Source organism: Bidens hawaiensis, unplaced genomic scaffold (assembly GCF_021521415.1).
Source record: "Bidens hawaiensis isolate Kalapana, Puna unplaced genomic scaffold, B.hawaiensis_p1.1 tig00001597_1, whole genome shotgun sequence".
Classification (NCBI taxonomy): domain Eukaryota; kingdom Viridiplantae; phylum Streptophyta; class Magnoliopsida; order Asterales; family Asteraceae; genus Bidens; species Bidens hawaiensis.
Window position 1 is genome coordinate 1,218,529 of NW_027491092.1, and position 20,017 is coordinate 1,238,545.

Here is a 20,017-nt window from a genome sequence, read left to right on the forward strand (position 1 = left end):
CTTTTAAGATGCGTGGACAACCAAGATGCTGACTACCTCCTAAGAGAAGTACACGAAGGCATCTGTGGAGTACACGCAGGTCCCCGCGCTGTTGTAGCCAAGATAAACAACGCGGGATACTTTTGGCCGGGGATGCATACGGATGCACTGGCATACATCAGAAAATGCAGGTCTTGCCAGCTTTACGCACCCAACACGCACCGCCCGAAGAATGAACTGGTTCCAGTCACTTCTTCATGGCCATTTCAGAAGTGGGCCATCGATGTGACAGGCCCATTTCCTACAGCAGCAGGAAATGTTCAGTTCCTAGTGGTAGCCATCGACTACTTCACCAAGTGGATAGAAGCAAAACCTTTAGCCCAAACAACACGAAACATATCAAAAAATTTATTTGGGAATTTATTATTTGTCGTTTTGGACTTCCACAGAATTTGGTGAGCGATAACGGCACCAACTTTGCTGACAAGAAGCTACAACAGTGGCTAAAAGAACTTCAAATCACCCACACCTTTACCTCAGTGGCACACCCGCAAGGTAATGGTGAGGTGGAAAGAGCAAATAAGAGCACTGTCGAAGGCATCAAGAAGAGACTATCGGAACACAGATCCGCCTGGGTGGACGAGCTTCCGCACGTCCTTTGGGCAAACAGAACGCTGAAGAAGGCCAGTACGGGAGAAACCCCGTTCAGCCTCACTTATGGCACTGAAGCCATGGTCCCGGTCGAAATTGGTCTACCCTCACCAAGGGTCTTGAGTCGGCCAGAAGACAATGATGCGGAAAGACGGTTGGATCTTATGCTAACCGAGGAACGCAGAGACTTAGCCGCAGTGCGTGAAGAGAATTACAAACGACAAATGCAAAAGTACTACAACACGCAGGTAAAACTCTGCAACTTCAATGAAGGAGACTACATACTGCGTAACAACGAGGCTTCGAACCAAGAACGCCCAGGAAAGCTGGCCCCGGTCTGGGAAGGGCCATATGTTATCAAACAAGTTCTGGGAAAGGGCGCATACCGGCTCGAAAGGCTCGATGGCACTCCCATCCCAAGAACATGGAATGGAGCTCAATTACGCAAATGTTATATGTAGATCAATTCCAAACTTGTAAAGAAAAGGCCTAAGAGCCACTTCTAATGGAAATGATCCTCCTTTCACAATGTGTTGATAGCCTTACCTTTAACTTATGAACTTCCCATGTGCCGGTATTCACCGCATCAATGTGTGAAGAAGTAAGTAGTTGCGTGTGGAAGGCGGCAAAACCCGCATAAACACAACGCTAAAAATGTTAAAAAAGTTCTAAGGAAAACCTACACGCAGGTCAGATGTAAGTAAAGTTTAGCCATCCTTGTAAGTGCAAGTGACGGTCTTACCCGCACAATCACGAACAAGGAAGCAAAACTTCAACCTATCATCTACCACGTTCAAAGGTTAACTTATTCTGAACACTTAGAAAATTTCAAAGGAAAAGATAAGGAAAACTTCCAAGCAGGTTAAATGTAAGTTTAGCCATCCTACTAAGTGCAAGTGACGGTCCTACCCGCACAATCATGAAAGAGGAAGCAAAATAAACTTATAATTTACCACGTCAAAAAGTTAACTTATCTAAGTACTAAAGAAATTGCTAAGTGTAAACATGCGTAAAATAAACAAAGAAAAGGACAAACACATTCTTTATTTCATCAAAACTCGAATATTACAAACATTGCTGGGTGTATACCCGCATACAAAAGAAATACAAAAGCAAATATCTACGCTAGTGGTGGAAAGGGATCTTCTGGATCACGCTTCAGGACCACTTCCACTTGGACCCGCACCATCAGCAGAGTGTGGCGGTTCAAGGAAAGCTCTAAGGACAGCAAGCCCATCATCAGCAGCAGCAATTTCATTCACCTTCTCCACCACCGGATGCGGGAAGGCAGCATACTGGTTCACTGCTTGGTCGTAAATAGTTTCAGTATCCGCATTATACAAAGGGAAGTTGGAAGGCGGGACGCCTTTCTCAGCAAACCCTAGACCAAGCAGGAAGCCGGTCCGTTCCCCATCCTCATGAGAAGCGTTGAGGGCTGCGCTCATAGCATCGTCGTAAGATGTCTCTGAAAAGACCCGATGCACAACCTACAAAAAATGTACAAGTATAAGAAACACTTCTATTTTTACAAAGGAAAGCGTAAAGACATAAAGCTAAAATACCTGAGGCAACGCTTCTCGAAGAAGCCATTCCTTGGCAACCAGAGCTTGGGTACAGGAGCGTTCAGCTTCGCTCTTATTAAGATTGGCAAGAAGCACATCCTTTGCAGCGGCCTCTTCAACGCCCTTAAGCTTCCGCTCGGTGTGCGCAAGCACACCCCTCTGGTCCAGGATCTCTTGAAGCTTCTTCGCGTCCTCCATAGCCAAGGCATCATGAGCCTGTTGAAGAGCCTCTAATTTGGCTTTAAGTTCTTCATTCTCCAGGCGGAGAGGCTCAGCAACAGCTTCAGTCTTGGTGGCCCTCTCGGTCGCGTTCCTCGCAGTCTCCTTAGCTAGCCGAAGCTGTTCGTTAACAGCTTGGGCAGCCTTGGAGCGGGCCTCGAGTCGCGCTTGAACCTCAGCCTCGAGGGCCTTGAAGGCCTTCTCCTTCTCCGCAGCTACTGCGGTTAGTTTTTGGTTCTCCTCCCGGAGAGCACGCGCCTGAGATACTTCTTTAACGCGAGCTGCTTTCAACTTGTCGTTTTCACGACAAAGCAGCTCGACGCGTGGCTGCATCCGGGCCAGGAGAACCCGAAGCTCGTTGGTTAGCCTACCCTCCTGGTAGCTAACCATGGCTTCCACCAACGCACCATGGGGAGCAGCGTGGCGAGCCCAGTCCACGCACTCCACAGGTGTGCGAAGGGTTGTTCCTCGGCGAATGTTCCATCTTGGAACATACACTTCATTGGAATCCGACACTGCAAAAGAAACAAAGCAGTTAGGAAAAGATGATAAACAATGCATAAAGGCCAAAAGAACCCTACGCACCTGTAGGGTCGATCACAGGCCGATAGCCACCGAACCCATCACCTGAACCTAAGGGAAATCCATCCAAAAGGTCAGGCAGATGGGAAGGTAACAAAGATCGGCGAGAAGCCCCGCGCGTACCTGAAGGTTCGGCCGTCGAGGCCGATGGCGGAGGCGGCATGGTTTCCGCCACAGTCGATGGCGGAGGCATGGTGTCCGCCGCGGTCGCCGCCGAGGAGTCAGCAGCAACAGTAACCGCCGGCTCGGTGAAGGATGCTGTAAAAATCGCACTCACCGCCGGCGGTGACGTCATCTCGGCTGGAACAGTCGGCTCAAAGGAGTGAGCAACTGGACCAGCGGAAGCAGGCGCAGGTGCCTGGGTCGACGCCTCAGGTAGGCTGACCGAGCCTACCGTCATTTGCGGAGAGGTACTCCTCTGCGCTCCACCCTGGAATGCGTCAACATCCACGCCTGCACAAAGAAGACAAGTGTATTAGCAATAAATTTATGAAGTATGATAAATCTACAAAGATAAGGATGTTTGTACTTACGGGTTTTCTTGAGCCTGAACGTACGGACGGGCGGAGACGAACCCGATGGAGCCGGTCTCTTGATGCCGGTAACCGTCATCATTGGTCCCCCGGAGGTAACAGTCGTAGCCTCCGGAGCAGTGGTCTTCTCACCACCAGGGTTCCCCGCCACCTCTTCACTATCTGACTCGGTGTCAGATAGAATCACTGGATCGGCTGTGGAGGCCGCCTTCTCCTTCCCTTTCCCGCCGGCAGCCCTCTTCTTCCGCACCAACGAAGGACCATCTGCGGATTCCTCAGAAGAAGACGGGATGTCAGGAATTCCAACAGCGGGTACAGCATTGAGGGGTTGAGGATGGAATAACGCCTTACCTGGCCGCCGGTGGCTCAGGATCTCGTGGCCTAAGGGATAGACCTCCACGAACCGATCCGCCATTTGTTCCAGGATGGGCAACTCGTTCTCGTCTAGAGCACGAGTACCCATCCGCGCGGGACCGTCAGCTTCCCGCGGGTACAGGAGCGACTCCAAGTCGTTCCCCTCTGAAAGAAAATAAACAGTTAGAAGATAAACTCGTATAAGCAAAAAGAAACGGAGCATACCGTAAGGGATAGAGTTCGAACCGTATTCGAGGACGATCGGAACCTTTTGCGCGTCAGCCTCTTTCCACACTCGGCTCATCCCCAACATCACCATCCCGGACTCCGGAAACCGGAAAACCGGAGATTGGACCCGGGATATCTTCGAGAACCATTCCGCCTCCTGGTAGTTGGTGGCGTGAAGGCTCGGAATTGCTTGGCCATTTTTAAACTTCATGGCAAGGGGGACGGCGCGAGCGGATATGTAGAAGAACTCCCGCTTCCACGAACGGAGACTGCGCTCGGTGGCACAAATCTTTAAACCCTTGATACGGGTTGTCAGGGTATACCACCCCTGGATGCACCTCCAAGTGTAGAAGGTCATCAGGCGGTCAACATGGGGCTCGAGGCCCAAAATCCGGCACACCCACTCGAAATGGCGAATCTTGGCGATCGCCATGGGGTGCAACTCGGTCAGATGAACACCGTGCCTCTCGAGGACACGGTAAACAAACTTTGTCAATGGGAACCTAAGATTCCCATAGACAAAGAATGCTGCATAAACCCCGATCTTGCCTCTGGGGGCATCGTACACGGTCTGATGGGGTTCAGGAAACTCAGGCTCGAGAGGATCGAGCATGAACTTCCTAACAACATACCGGTACTGATCGCCGGGCAGAGCACACTGGCACTCGCCAGCAGTACTCCTGTCATCGGTGGTAGACTCGAGATCATGTGAAGACATCTTGCAGAAAGAAAGCGATTTCGGGAAAATGCTTGCCTGAAAAGGGGAGTATTTGCCGGAAATCGCTAAGAAGAAGAAGAGAAGGGTGAATGTGTGAATTACAAAGGACCCTCTCCCCCTTTATATACTAATCGCAATTAATGCGGTGAATTCAATGCGGAGGAGAGAGAAATCGAGGGTGCAATGAAACTATGACGCGTGGCAAAAAGCAAGCTGGCAACAGCTGTCAAAAGGACGCGTGCCAGTAATTTCGCGGCCACGCGCCCGAAAAATCGCGCCCACGCGCCTGAAAAAGCGTCTGGAATGACCATGTACTGTCACGTCACCATAACTTCCTGCACGTCCTGACACGGTCAGAAGAAACCGTCGCACGACGTTTCAGATGTTTGGACTGTTCCTATCTTTCCACCAACTCTTCGAATTTCGAAATTCAAAATTCAAAAAAGATTCAAAAGTAAGCGGGAAAACACCCCTTACCTTGGCAAACAAATAACCGTAAGACGGATGCGGGTACAGTGTTAAGGCAAAACCCTTCACATACCTAGCACCCGCAGGGAATTGAAGCCAAGAATACCTTGGCAACCAAGTAACCATAAGCCGGGTGCGGGTACAGTGTTAAGGCAAAACCCTTCACATACCTAGCACCCGCAGGGAATTGAAGCCAAGAATACCTTGGCAACCAAGTAACTATAAGACAGGTGGGGGTACAGTGCTAAGGCAAAACCCTTCACATACCTAGCACCCGCAGGGAATGGTCCCCAGTACCTTGGAAGTAAAGTAACCGTAAGACGAGCGCGGGTAGTGTTAAGGCAAAACCCTTCACATACCTAGCGCCCCGCAGAAAATTGAAACCAAGAAGGATCTTCTGGGCAATGCTTGCGGATAGAGGAGTAACATCCCCGCATAACGGGAACGTCGAGAATTATATTGTTTGAAACTCCGTGATGGAATTGGTGGTCTTAGCATAATTGATCACTATGTTGAAAACCACCAGAACCCCATGGAGACTATATACAAGTAAGACTCAACGCTCCTGACTTGCGAGAAGGTTACATACCTACCCGCATCATACCCAAAGATCAAGCAAAAAAATCGGGAATTTTTGCAAATGACATTAGGAAACCCGCGGGAAGAATCCCCACGGAGAACCTTAAAACTAAAAACCCTTTTCAAAACCCCTTGCTTAAAGTCCAAAAGTTCACCTCACTTTATTAAACATTCATGAGAAGAACATTGGACTGGGGGGACTTGAAGAGGTAGGTCCCAGCAGAGCCCAGTTGGTCCCGCAAGACTCACCTTGAACAGGGACGTCTGCGCAAAGGCCATCTGCTCCCGCAGGACCCACCATGCTCAGAGAACCTTACGCGCAGTACGCAAGCTGTACACGCAGGGAAAGCCTCCCAATGGTGAAGTACCCCGCCTGTTCCCGCAGTTGCGGATACAAGCCATCAGGGAAGGCTACCCGCAGACAGCAGGGCTACACGCACAAGACAATAGCTACTTCAGTAGTCACATGAAGGAATGAGCAAGGCGGGAACAATCCCGCCAAAATGAGCCAGTCCGTATGATTCTGAAAGATCTTTTGTACTATACCTACCAAGGTATGGATAGGACAGACAATCTGACCAGAACAGCCCATGAGCCAATCACAGGGTGACAGCTCACCGACAACAGTACGAGGAGGAGCACCCTCTAGTACTGTTTGTCACTATTAGCCGCTGCCTACTCACCAACTCTTACTGAGGGGCGTGCGCAGCCTACAGTTGGTAGAATAGTGTTACTGTTGGCCGTAACCTATTCACCAACCAGCATGGCCTGCGTATAATCCACAGTAGGTGGGACGTGCATAATCTACAGTTGGTGGAATAGTGCAGCCGACTTTGTTACTGTTGGCCGTAACCTATCCACCAACCAGTATGGCCTGTGCATAATCCACTGTTGGTAGAACAGGAATACTATTCAGCCGGCTGTACCTTCTAGGAAACCTACCTTCGGCTATAAATACTCCAACATCTTGGAATGGTAAGATCATCTGCTATCCTGTTATCTAGCAATCTCTTAATATACACTTATATTTAGAGCAATCTAGTCTGATTCTCACGCCGGAGGGTGGTCACAAGGAGGAACCCCCCCCTTCTCAGTGACGAGCTTACGGTGTTTGTTTTGCAGGTCCCCTGAAGAACAACCGTCTCTGTTGGACCTCATTCTCGTGGGAAACATTACTTAACCCCCAGATTATCTATAATCTGCACCGGGTCACTTAGTGTTTCTTCATTGACTTAGCAATTAAATGATGATTAATCAAATTCCGTCACCAACCGTTTAGAGGAATTCGAGTTAATGTATTTTTGCGCAATTTATGACTTTAAAAGCTTAAAAAATGTTGATAAATGCCATGTGAAGAATTTTGAGTTAATCGATTTATGACCCGAAAAACTTGTTTGAATCTGAAAAAGTAATTGATAAAACACTAATTAGTTTTAATAGCAAGTATATAAAGTCATGACTCAGGACCTGATATAAACCATTGTTGAGTCTTTCTAATGCATTTTAAAATTTGAAGTAATTTTAGTTAGAATTATTGATTTGAGATTTATAAAGTTGTAATCTAAAAGCTAAAGGAAACACTGTAATTATTATTATTATTCGAGGCTGACTCATGATTGCATAGGGCCAAACTCTTTCTATTTATTTGACTCTATATTTTATATTCACGTGATTACTTTGGTGGACCTAAAAAGGTTTTTTTTCCTACTGGTTAATCTAAATAAAATAGTTCACATATGATCTACTTTTTACTGTTTCTTATTTAGCTTTTTCTATAGATTAAAAATGAAAGTATTATAAAATGAACTCATGCTTTTAATACTATTTCATTTATACCACTGGAATAAATTTGTGTTCCTTAATTTCTTTTTAAAAAACGCAACACGTAGGTGTGTCTAATTTTTCCTGTCGACATTCTCGTATATATTTTGTTGAAAACATAGTTCTGTTCAACGTAGTATTTTTTTTGGTATCATAAGCTATAGGAGCGTCAGTAATAAACTGGTCCAGTGATGAAGCAATCCAACCGAGCATTGGTACCAGTACTCACATATTTTATGTTTTTCAATCGATGTAAAACACATGTCGATATCCTTTTGAGCATATCAGCATTATCAAAACCAATATCGGTATTCGTTTTTATGATTTTCAATCAATATAAAATGAAGTGGGATATCCTTTTGGGCATATCACAACTCTAGTGTTGATATCGTAACTAACCAATCGATATTCAATACCGACTGCGTTCTCATCAAATTTCACAGAGATCGCACCCAATTGATTGAAAACTGAAATGAAACTATAAACTATAAAGGTCTTCTCAAGTCTCAAAAGCTGACCCACTTAAACTACTTTCACTTGTACCAAAAAAAAATGAATTTAAATACTTCATTGATTAATAATAGCAGCAAAAAGAAACTTTTGCTAAACAATATCAGCATCCATTTATATAATAATAATAATTATTAAGTGGTTTAGGTAAAATGAAATTTCAAGACTTGAAAAAAAAATACTTTTAATTTGTATTGGCCCAATCAAGGAAGTAAGTCAAGTAATTAGGAGTAGGTACTATAAGAAATGAAAACATTCTACAAAATGGTAAATATACATATATTACACAAATACCCTCATCTCATTAAACCACTCTTGCTCATAATACAAACAAACTACGGCGATAAGCTAGAAACACGAAAAGCAGAAGGTTACATGGTAAGAATAACTTTAAGAATATCCGTTGCTGCTTTTGGGCATTTTCTTCTTGAAGTTAGAATTGCTGCATTGAGGGCATATGTACTCTAATCCATCTGTTTTCGCATAATCCTGCAAATACATAACATAAACAACCACCTCAATAGAAACACTACTTTCTTCTTTCTTTTCTTAAGAAGCAAACCGTAGCATAACTTACCTTAAACGGACCAAGACCCTGCCTTCTGTCACAACCAAAATGGGCCCACTCTCCACATATCCCACAGTTCACCCAATCCCCGGCTGCACTACTGTTGTTACACATTTGAGATAACACACTATGTTAACATAAACAAACCAACCACTAATCATTTGGGTGTTTGGGATTTGCTTATGGTAATAAGTGCTTGTAGTTTCTTGAAATAAGCAAGCATGTACATAAACCAACTAGCTTCACTTAAATAAGAAGCCAAGCTTGGATAAGCAATTCCAAACACCCTCAGTAAGCATTCTAATAATGAAACTTAAAAAGAAATTATAACCACCTGTGACACAACAGGCAGCACTCCCCGTCCACATCATCATGTGCCAATTCGTATTCTAAAAGATAGGTCTCATAGTGTCTCTTGAGTGTGTTTCCAACACCCTACACCATTTAAGGTGCAACTTTGAGAGTATAACAAAATGATAAAAGAGAGATTAAATGGCAATTTGTAGTTTAAATGAGATTACCGTCATTCTATTTGTAATGGTGTGGTTCCTCATCTTTGAGAACACCTGACCTTTCCAATTAATTCCATTGCCAACATGAAAGCCACCTCTTGAAACCACCTAAAAAGGGCAAAAATATGAATTGGTCGTTTTATAACGAATCAAGGATGAATGTTTGATAACTTACCTCCCTATATAAATTGTAGAGGTCCAAACGCTTTGCATTGAGTATTGCATCAGGAAACTCAGGTAGGCCGCCTTGAGGTATAAGACGATTATGCCCTCGAAGGATTAAGAATTGCATCACATCCGTCAAAAACTCCTCCTGAAAAAGTATTTAAATTGGATGTTTGGAACATTTTTTTAATAGTCTTCACGTACTTTTGGAAAGATTTATTTCCCTTTTCATATTTACCCTTTCCAAACACTAAAAATATCATATTTGCCCGTTTCATAGTAAAATTCAATAATAACAGTCTTTTTGACTGAATAAACAGATAGAAAAATTGTTCTTCTCACTACATAATATTCTTTTCAGTTGTTTATTAAAACAGGTTGTTACAGGTACATGATTTATATGATTTACTATGCATACATACATAAACTTAAATATATAACATTTTAGCATTTTGAAAGGGTGAAAACTGATATTACACAACTTGGAAGTATATGCAAGTATGACATTTTATACGTTTAGAAATGCGACTAACCTCGGAACAAACATGTATGGGACTTCTGTCGCAAGCATGCTTCTTCAAAGGAAGTGGGTTTATTGAAACATGCTGTTTGGCTTGATACGAGCTTGATAATGACTTGCGATGAGTCACAGGGGCTGATCCTGCACTATTGTGTTTGCTAGAGGGCACAGACGAAACATGGGTCTTCACTTGTCCTCCAAAATCATGTCCATTTGTCTCTGAAATCCCCGCAAACGGTAGCATTTTCTGGTGGCGAATGTGAGGAATTGGTCTCAGCGCAGCAACTTTCGGTTTCTGCCTAACAACCGCATACCCATTCCCTGTATCCATTCCCGTGTATTCTTCTTTAGAAGTAGGAATCAAACCATTATTTCGTTTTCTTCTTGGGAGAGGTTGTCTCATCCAGGCGGGAATTGGAGGATGGGGATTGGTCATGCTGATGTGGATATTGTTTTCTAGTTTTTTACAGAAGAAAAGCAATCTGGTTGCATCGTCTTTCTCGAATGAAGCAACAGCTAACCCTTGAACACTAGCAACACCAAGTGCAACTAAACTACGGTAAGAAACATCTGATGCTAGTTGCCTCAAAACCTGAGAATTTTAAAAACAAAAAAACATTATTGGTGGTGGTGGATAATGCCGAGAATGACCTTAAATCAGAAGATAGGGGAGATGAACCTGTGAAGCCCATAGAGGCACCTTCATGGAAACTTCAAATACCGTGGCTCCACAAGCTATTGAAACAGATTCTCGAGGCTCGCAAACATACACTTTGTTTTCATCAGAGCTGGATACTGCTTGAACTAATCGAGTTTTATCAATCACTTCACTTTTTATATGGTTTTCTAAAAGCTGGAACAAACACCTCAAGTTTCAGAAAGCAGAGGAAATAAGTAACATAAATAGTAATATGATAACTCATGCTTAGTGAGCACCTGATTATAAAAGCATGCCTGAGCACTCCCTGATACCAAAAGTGAAATATATGCAGAACTACAAGTTGAAATATCACACCGCATGGTCACCACGGCTCGGGAAAATGCTCCTGCCTGAAGAGGTGGAGGAGGTGCACTGTAACACAGAAAATGCCACATCAGCACTGAAATTCCACAAACAGTAATAAATAGCTCATGTAACTGATAATGATTGCCTCCACTACAAGTCTAGAAATGTATCAACACACCTAACACGATTGTGAAGTTTACTCCCACGCATCTGAACATAAATAAGGCCGTTAGTACTCAATGCAATCAAAGTAACATGAGTGGTGCTGATAATAACAAAAAAACAAGGTAACGGCAAAAAATAAATATTTAAACAGGTATTTTGAGATAGTTTAAGACTATGTGAAATATAGTAAACAGCATGCTTACTTCAATACTCAAAAGTGCATTCAGTCCATCTTCCAATGGTTCCAATAAAGAAGCATCCTGAACATACATAAACAGCTACTCAGCTTCATAGAATCAGTTAATTTTACTGCAACTATGAACTTATAGTTCTAAATCCAACAAGAACAATCAAATAGAAATCGCAATCAAATAGTCAAATAGAAATACACAATATTTACAATAGCTTATTTCACTCCAAAATAAGCAGATAAGAAATATTAACATAAGCACCGTTTTCATCCAAACACTCAAAAAGTGGTTCTTTGGTTTTACAAAACGAAATAAGCAGATAAACTTTTAACATAATTCCCAAACACCCTAAATTGTTGGCTTGAGGAACAAGCAATAATCTTTGCTTACCAGTGTAGATGTAGATCCACAAACAAGAAACCTGATGTTTACATCATCATCATGTATCTTAATTGCAGGAATGCCCTCGGGAAACTTTTCATCATCAACTTCACCCCCTGCCTCCGGTAGAGGAACATTGATCTTGGGTGGGTCCCCAAGAAGGGATGGACCCAATGTGTTATGATCATTCTCTGAATTATTAGGAAGTACATGGTTGTTCCTTACACAGTATAGCCTGAAGGATGAATGTGCTAGCTGGAAAGCATCCCAAGTATGGCTCGAAGAACTGCAGAACAACAGATATAGAATTTAACCAAAAGTCAAAGCTACAAAAAAATTGATATGAACTACATCTATTCATTGAAAATTTTCATATTAGAAAAAACTTGAGCAATGTTACCATGATAACAAGAATGTATAATATATTAGGGTCAATGCAATAAAGACCCCTGAGCTTGTTAGTATTTTACAAGCATTTGAATTTAATTGTGACTTTCACAGTCGGCACATAGGCAACAAAGTAGGATTTTTGTGCTGATATTAGGATTTGAGGAAATGTTAATTTGCTATGTAAAAAAAAGGATTATGCATGTCGTCAGCATTGTCAAAAGATGCCTAGTTGGCGGCAATAAGTGCTGATACGGCAAGAAACCGGCCTTCACCATTAATTTTACAGGTCTGTATAACCCTAACATGTCAGAATTCAGTCGCATGACAATTTTCATGCAAAATGAGAGAATATGTGATGTTAGCCCCAACGTTAAGTTGATAATTACCTTTGTATCACAGAAAGTAGTGCATGTAGAAAATGGCAAGCTGCATAACATGAAAATGAGTTCTTCCAGTATATCACATAAGGAATCCCCTGTTGAGATGTATTAACTTCCAGGTTATCATTTGCCAAACTCAAACTAAAATGAAACATTTTATTTCAAGTGACCTCCCTTACCTTCGTGTGCAGCGCCTCTGCTAGTTCTTCACCATCTGGGATTTCCAAATATACCTAAATAAATAAGCAATGAGGGAGAATTAGACCAAACTTAGATAACTATCTTTCTCTGGGATAAAACTAATTATGCATGTTTAAAACATTACAAAGAAGACCTAACTCGCTTAAAGATGCATTCTTTCAAAAAAAAATTCCATATTTAGCAAGCAAATTAAATTATACACAAACGAAATTACAATTTATTACAGCTTTTAACAACCAACCACATGTTAACAAATTTTACCTATAAACTGTTGGTGTGGCACTGCTAATGTCATGCTAGCTGCCACATACGCAAAAAAATGCTTCCAAGAAAAAAAAAATCAATAAACCTATCCACAAGTTTAAAAGCATCATTTTTTTTTCCTAATGTCATGATACAAAAATGAGTATCAAGTGTCTAAAAACTTCACTGTAGTTATTTTAGTGGTATATGATATACATATGCATATAAACCTAATTCATGCAATGCAGTACTGAATAGGGAGGATATTAAATACAGATATAACAATCAATGATGATAGAGGCATACAGTTGTGGGGAAAGAGGAACCAAATAAGGCTGGTAAATCATGTGTATCCCACACAAGAGATCCAACTTGATTGTTTAAAAGCCTCTGTCCTTGGAAATACACAATGTTTGGTTGCAGAGAGTCTATAGCCTTACGAAAGTCATCGGCAGTGGGACTGATTAGAGTCTTAACCTGCATTAAGGAAGTTGTTGTTGAGTGATTAGGCAGCTAGGGTATATGAATTAGAGCATATGTATGTACGTACCTCCAAACGTCCAGAAGAAGTGATATCTGGAAAGGGGAATCTGAGGCCTGTGGCATCATCATCTTTATTGTTATGATTATTAGGATTGGTTTGAGATAAAACAGCAACCATGCAACAGGCGTGTTTTGCAGGTCCTTGAGCATGAAACATCTTCAATTCAATACATCAACAACACTACAATATGATGAAATCGAAATCATTACAAAAGGAAGGAAGCAAGGATTCAAATCAATCAATCAAGCAACGAGATGAGAAAGTAATTACCGATTTGACGGAGAATCGTGCCCTAAATCGGCAAGGGGCTAACGGAACGGAATGGAATGGAATGGAATGGATGAAAGAGTAAAGTAATGAATGAATGAAACCCTAGTCATTAAAAAATCAACTCTTTCCTCACCACCCACCCAAATTATTATAATTATTTGGAAAAAATTAATACTAGTAAAAAGAAAGAGAAAATAAAATCCAATCCAATCCAATCCTTGTTTAAAGAATCTCTTCTACATCTTTCTATGACTACCGACTATTAAAATTATAAAAACAAACCCCTCTTCCTTTTAATCAAACATCAAATTCAAACAACCAAATATATTATTAATTCTTTGTTTCAAAATTTACATTCCTACTTTATATCCAATCCAATCCAATCCTTTATCACACACCAACCAACTCAAACCAAAATTAAATTAAAATCACAACACCGATGCAATAAGCTGTTTTTGATTTGAGTGAAAACTAACATCAGTTACTTTGCTGTCTCGATCCTCGTCTTCTTTGGTTTCTTTCTATAATATATATAAAATAATTGTTTCTCAAAATTCCGGTTTTCCTTCTTGCCTTCCACAGTTAGTTCCACCGTCTTCTCAAACCGCACCGTGCACCAAATTTATTATTTTTATTTTTTCTATAAAAACTTAAAAAGTGAGATTTTTAATGATAAATGATAAGAAAAAAAAAAAAAAAAGGACCGGTCCGTTGTAGTGGCGCAAAGTTAGTCGATATTGATAGGGTTTAAGTTAGTCGATATTGATAAGGTTTATAATGGTATCGATAGTAAGCCTAAGTAAATGCACAAAATAGTGTTAACACTTGTATATGTTGTGATACAAAAACACATTTAAAACAAGGTTAGACGTCCAGATAACGCACCGAAACTAAACAGAAAGATTAATTTATCAACGTCCAGATACAACAAATTAATATATTAAGAACAAAAACTAGAGCGTGGATTTGTTTTATGTTTGTATTGTTATCACCTAAACACTTGGTTGCGATTTGCATCTTTCGGTGTGTTTTTCATTCTAACAAGGTTCGTGCTATTAGGGACAGTGGCGGAGCTACGTTCAAGTCACCAGGTTCGGCCGAACCCAGTTAATTTTCGGTTTTATATATAACTTATAGGTACGATTCAATGAGTGAACCCATTTTTTTTGGCAAGCGAACCTAGTATCATGAAATCTCTGGAAACATTTAACCGTTCTATGGTGAAAAAACAAAACTTGAATTTTAGATACAGAGAGACAACGTTGTCGTTTTCTTTCGCTAGTTTGTCGTTGCTTTGGTGATATTTTGAGATTTCACCATTTATTTTCTCTACACTCATAAATATATGTCCAAAAATATTGTTTAAATAATAATAATAATAATAATATATGTAGCACCGTCTTTTGTTTAATGGTCGTCATCATTCATTTATATTTATTTTATATTTTGTTTTCTAAGGTGTAAAATATTATTAAAAAACTCCAATACCTAACAAAGAAGCTTGAAACGAAGGAACATACAACACCAAACTTAAAATTTTATAAAATGTAAAATTACATCAACTCAACCAATCGAGTTCCTCTTGTCCCCCCCCCCCCCCCCCCCCCCCCCCCCAACAAATTTTTACCCATAAGAATGTACCCCTTTTGATTTCCTCTATTATCACTTAAACAAAATATTCAAACTAATCGGATGGATAGCGGTTTTATAAACGAATAAACGATGTTTGCATTTGTTATATATAAATGAGTTCTTTTTTAAAGTCGCGATCGAACACGTTATGAATCGTTTTCAAAACATGAAAACTCGTAGGAAACAATTATAATTAATATGTAATAACTTTTTTTTTATTTAATGCGACTTTGTATTTTATTTAATGTTGATGATGTATTTTTTGTTATGATTGTGATATTGCGTTTATTTATTTGGCCTAACGACCGACCCGATCCATCCGGGCCCAAAAACTTTGACGCCGGAAAAAATCAAACACCGAAAAATCCCGAACCCATAGGAAAAAATTCCTGGCTCCGCTACTTATTAGAGATGCAAACTTTATTCAGAACAATATGAATCACCAATTGTTGTTTGATAATTTGTTATTTCTAACTCGGAGACAGGACATATGAGCTGTTAATAGCATCGCCTGATAAAAGTTTTGGGTTTTGATTTCACAACTATTACATCATTGATGCCCGTTCTTTTACTCCCCGTGGACAAAGCTAATATTCAAATTTATATAACCTCACATTTATATGTTTGTAAGAGGTAGTAAATTTGACTCGTGTGCTTTATAAATGGGTTAATGTATTATTCATTAAATCTATTAAACTAGAGGTGCACAAAAAACCCGAACCCGGAACCGGACCCCAAAAAAAATACCTGGAACCGGTTTTTGTTATACCCGGGTTTTTAATACCCGAACCCGTACCCGACCCTACCCTACCCGTAGGCGCGTTCGTTTTATGGACTTTTTTAAAGAATTTTGAATTGGAATTGGAATTTGAATTGGAATGGAATGGAATGTTTGAGAATCCCTATCATGTGTTTGGTTGGTTAATATGTATTGGAATTGGAATTGGTTTCGAGCTGACACGAGTTTTCGCACTGGACAGGTTGGGTTTCGGTTTTCTTTATTTCTTTTTGGTCGGTTTCGGAGCACTGGACGGGTTGGGTTTCGGTTTCTTTTGTTTGTTTTTAGTCGGTTATGGATTTGTTTTCAGCCTTTTGTTTCGTTGTAGTCGGTTTTTTCAGTTTCATTTTTGTTCGGTTTTGATTTTTTTGTTTTGTTTTGATCGATTTTTTCGGTTTCCATCAACTTGGTTCAGTTTTGGTTTGTGTTTCTTTTCGTCGACTTTCGGTTTTGGTCCATTTCTCGTTTTTTTTAAGAACGAGGGCAAAGGTGGAAACGTTTTAGTTTTTTTTTACAGTTTTCGTTTTTTATTTATATTTTGAGTTATGATTTTTTTATTAATTTTTTTGAATTTTTTTGGAGGGTTTTTACTTTCCATAACAATCCTTATAAAATAGGCGAGATTTTAAAATCCCATGAAATGTGGGATTTGATGGGATTTAGTTTCCATTCTCATTCTTTCATTTAATGAAACAAACATATCAATTTATGGGATTTAAAATCTTATTCCTTAGAATTCATTTCAAATCATTGAAACGAACAGGACCTAGGGTACGGATAGGGTATGCATTTCAGTACCAAAACCCGAACCAGGAACCGGACCCAATTTATACCCGGTAATACCCGAAACCCGGAACCGGTTCCATACCCGGAACCGGGTTTTTCAAATACCCGAAATTACCCGAAAAATACCTGAAAAATACCCGAAAATACCCCTAAAGATTGTAACTCCTTAAAAAATTCAATATATACCTAAAAAAACCCGGAAAAAACCCAAAAAAACCCAGAAATAGGGTTTTTCAATACCCGAAAATAGGGTATTTAAATACCTGGTTCTATACCCGACCCGAACCCGATGCATAGTGTATGGGTTTTAAAGACAATACCCGGACCCGAACCCGACCCGGGTATTACCAATACCCGATTTTTCAATACCTGGTCATACCCGAACCCGGTTTCATACCCAAACCCGGGTTTTTGAAAAACCCGATTTGTGAACCTCTATATTAAACTACATTACGAAAAAATAATATGCATGGTTTATATTATATGATCCTATATGCCTACAACATCTAATTCTTATTAGCCCGATAATTGTTATAGCCCAAATGAAATTCAACCCATCATGACTTATAGCCCAAAAATATTAACCCGTCAAGAATTGTAACCCAAAAGAAATTCAACCCCGCCAGGAATATGTCCTACCCAAATCAGGTGCTGGTTAGCTGATCCCACTCAGAAAAAATCAAGTAATCCGAGACTGACCCGCAATCTAATGGTTCAGTCGTCGGGTTCCTTTTCCAAGCCTTTTTTGTTTTATCTATTTCAGTCGAGAATTTACCAGACGCGTAAATACATGTATGCAAGTAAGCACGTTCAACGGAGCGAAGATTGTGTTGAGAACTGGAATAAAACGAATTTCTTTTCCTCACTCCCTATAATATCTTTGATATATGTTCTCTCTTAAACATGTAAACGTAATTATAACATGCATATGTACAAGTGGTGTATATGCATATGTTCATTTAAGTAAAATGTTATGAAACAGTCTTTAAAAAAAAAAATCTCGAATATTGAAATCCGCATGCATTCTAGTTACATAAATAGAATAATGGTCGCAATGGTTCTCATGGTTATGTGAGTGGTATTGATTGACACCATTATTACCTTTACCTAAGTTTCAAGCTATTTGAGTCACGGAAAAGGAAACTTAAAAGGCTAAACTCATGATTCATGTATAATAACTTTCTTTATTCATACATAATTACTATGTATACATAACTAACATACACCACACCAAAGCAGTAACATTCAACGAAGAATGATTTGAGTGTAGTTAGAAAAGAAAAGACAGTTGATCTATATATACTAAACTGAAAAGCAACCATATACATATTGGATATTAAAAAATCGATCGATGTTAGAACAAGTGAGCGTTGTTTGTCTTCATCAACCATGACTACCAGCACCTTCTGTAGCTAGAAGCAGGCTTCTTTTAAGACGATCAACAATGGCTTCTCCATCTCTGCGATTGAAGAATACAATTATGAGTATATACACACTCAAGTTAAACTTAATAAAGCTTCGTAACTTGAATATATAAATAATAATTAATATTTTGATACCTTGGATGACTAGAACATCCAGAAAGCGGTTGTTGATGCAACCTTGGGCCTTCATCATATCCTTCACATATTATCGCTCCTTTCTCATCCTTGTAACACACTACACCGCTCGATTTGTCTTCAAAAACCTGTTACATAATTAATTTCCAATTAAACATCATATGATTAATACAAATAAATAGATTAATTTGATCTTGTTGCATATATACCACCTTTTGTAGCTTGATGTTGGCTTTAATCTGAATGGGATGAGATGAAGGTCCTTTTTGTGAGCCTGTTTGTGCAAGCATGAAGGCCATGTTGGAAGTTGATTTAGGCTTGTTATGATGAACTGTCAAGGGCATATATGGAATTCTAACTGCCATGGAATTAGCCCAAAAGGTATAGGCTTAGACAATATGTTGCAAGAAAACTATGTGATTTATTTACTTCTCCACCATTGCTATAGGTAGGAGCAGAAGAAGAATGTCTATATATAAAAATCAAGTGGCTACTAAATTACAAAATGGTCCATTGAATGGGTCTAGATGACATTAGATTATAATATCTACACGCAATAGATAAGTAGTAGTTAAAAGATTAAACAAAGTTCATGCTTAAACAATCTCCTCAATGGAGGTTTGTTAAAAGATTAATAAAACAAAACTAATTAAATAATATGTACTTGTTGTGTGGGTAAGAATGTAGGATTTTACATGGTCGAGATTGATTATGGTTGTATTCTATATTAGTTTTTAATATATACAAAGCATAATTTATTCAGGCCATAAATTTTGCATTATGTGTTTGTTAAAAGTACATGTATATTTTTCATATATCAATATCAATAGAAAAGATAGAGTTACTGAATTTTAATAGTCTTAACTTTAACCTATTGACTAGATACGTTTAGAGACAGTCCCAACTTAAACATATATTCTTTCAGTGATCCCATACTAGCTAAAAGTTAACCTTAATGTTTTATTGAAGACATCGGTTGTTTATGTGACAAAAACAATACTTGGTTTTTCTAAACCTCTTATGTATCCTTTTCCACTCTTTAATAATCAAAACGGGTTTAACTTTGAATATCGAATCGTTGGTGAAAAATTCGTTCAAATCTATAATTGTCTTTAAACATTTCGAAAGTTAAGATTAATCACGGCCAGCAAATCAAAGTTAAAGTTACTAAAATTTAATTTCTCTAAAAATAAAAAGAATTTAAAAATAAACAGGTCAGATCCAATCATATCCGGACTCAGGAAAGTATAAATCCCAGTTACAATGACTAATGGACAAAGTCTCATTCTCAACTCACAAATAAGCTTTCAGTATCTATCAATGACTCATACTTGCCACACATGACACTCCATTATTCGTTACCTAAGCAAACTGTGAATGTGATTGGTGAATTAACACGTCACGACCAGCTTTGTATTTATTTATTAAGTATAATAATAAAATAATTCGATTGTGTTAAAACAAGCTAATGACTTTTCTAAAAAAATGTTTAGAACAAACGCAATAAAAAGTTAAATAAAAA

At 39.7% G+C, this 20,017-nt stretch overlaps 2 protein-coding genes across 2 annotated transcripts; both read right to left on the reverse strand.

Moving 5' to 3' along the window:
* Positions 1–8,448: 8,448 nt before the first annotated feature.
* LOC143590085 (AT-rich interactive domain-containing protein 4-like) lies at positions 8,449–13,626 on the reverse strand. Its single transcript, XM_077070677.1, has 15 exons — positions 13,477–13,626; positions 13,233–13,403; positions 12,662–12,715; positions 12,489–12,577; positions 11,722–11,998; positions 11,344–11,400; positions 11,154–11,185; positions 10,906–11,041; positions 10,649–10,822; positions 9,983–10,561; positions 9,460–9,597; positions 9,294–9,392; positions 9,107–9,207; positions 8,782–8,872; positions 8,449–8,693 (listed from the first exon to the last, which is right to left on the reverse strand). The coding sequence occupies exons 1-15, from the start codon at positions 13,624–13,626 to the stop codon at positions 8,595–8,597; spliced, it is 2,247 nt and encodes a 748-aa protein (XP_076926792.1). The 3' UTR covers positions 8,449–8,594.
* Positions 13,627–18,288: 4,662 nt separating this feature from the next.
* Positions 18,289–18,931, reverse strand: LOC143589960 (uncharacterized). Its single transcript, XM_077070574.1, has 3 exons — positions 18,708–18,931; positions 18,496–18,623; positions 18,289–18,395 (listed from the first exon to the last, which is right to left on the reverse strand). The coding sequence occupies exons 1-3, from the start codon at positions 18,858–18,860 to the stop codon at positions 18,320–18,322; spliced, it is 357 nt and encodes a 118-aa protein (XP_076926689.1). The 5' UTR covers positions 18,861–18,931; the 3' UTR covers positions 18,289–18,319.
* Between the last annotated feature and the right edge of the window lie 1,086 nt (positions 18,932–20,017).

Coding starts and splice junctions, on each gene's coding strand:
- LOC143590085 (XM_077070677.1), bottom strand. CDS start 13,626: ATGTTTCATGCTCAAGGACCTGCAAAACACGCCTGTTGCATGGTTGCT. Junction 10,823..10,905: donor AGGCATGCTTTTATAATCAG/GTGCTCACTAAG, acceptor TGTTTGTTCCAG/CTTTTAGAAAACCATATAAA. Junction 10,562..10,648: donor TGCCTCTATGGGCTTCACAG/GTTCATCTCCCC, acceptor TAAAATTCTCAG/GTTTTGAGGCAACTAGCATC.
- LOC143589960 (XM_077070574.1), bottom strand. CDS start 18,860: ATGGCAGTTAGAATTCCATATATGCCCTTGACAGTTCATCATAACAAG. Junction 18,624..18,707: donor CCAACATCAAGCTACAAAAG/GTGGTATATATG, acceptor ATTATGTAACAG/GTTTTTGAAGACAAATCGAG. Junction 18,396..18,495: donor GGATGTTCTAGTCATCCAAG/GTATCAAAATAT, acceptor CTTCAATCGCAG/AGATGGAGAAGCCATTGTTG.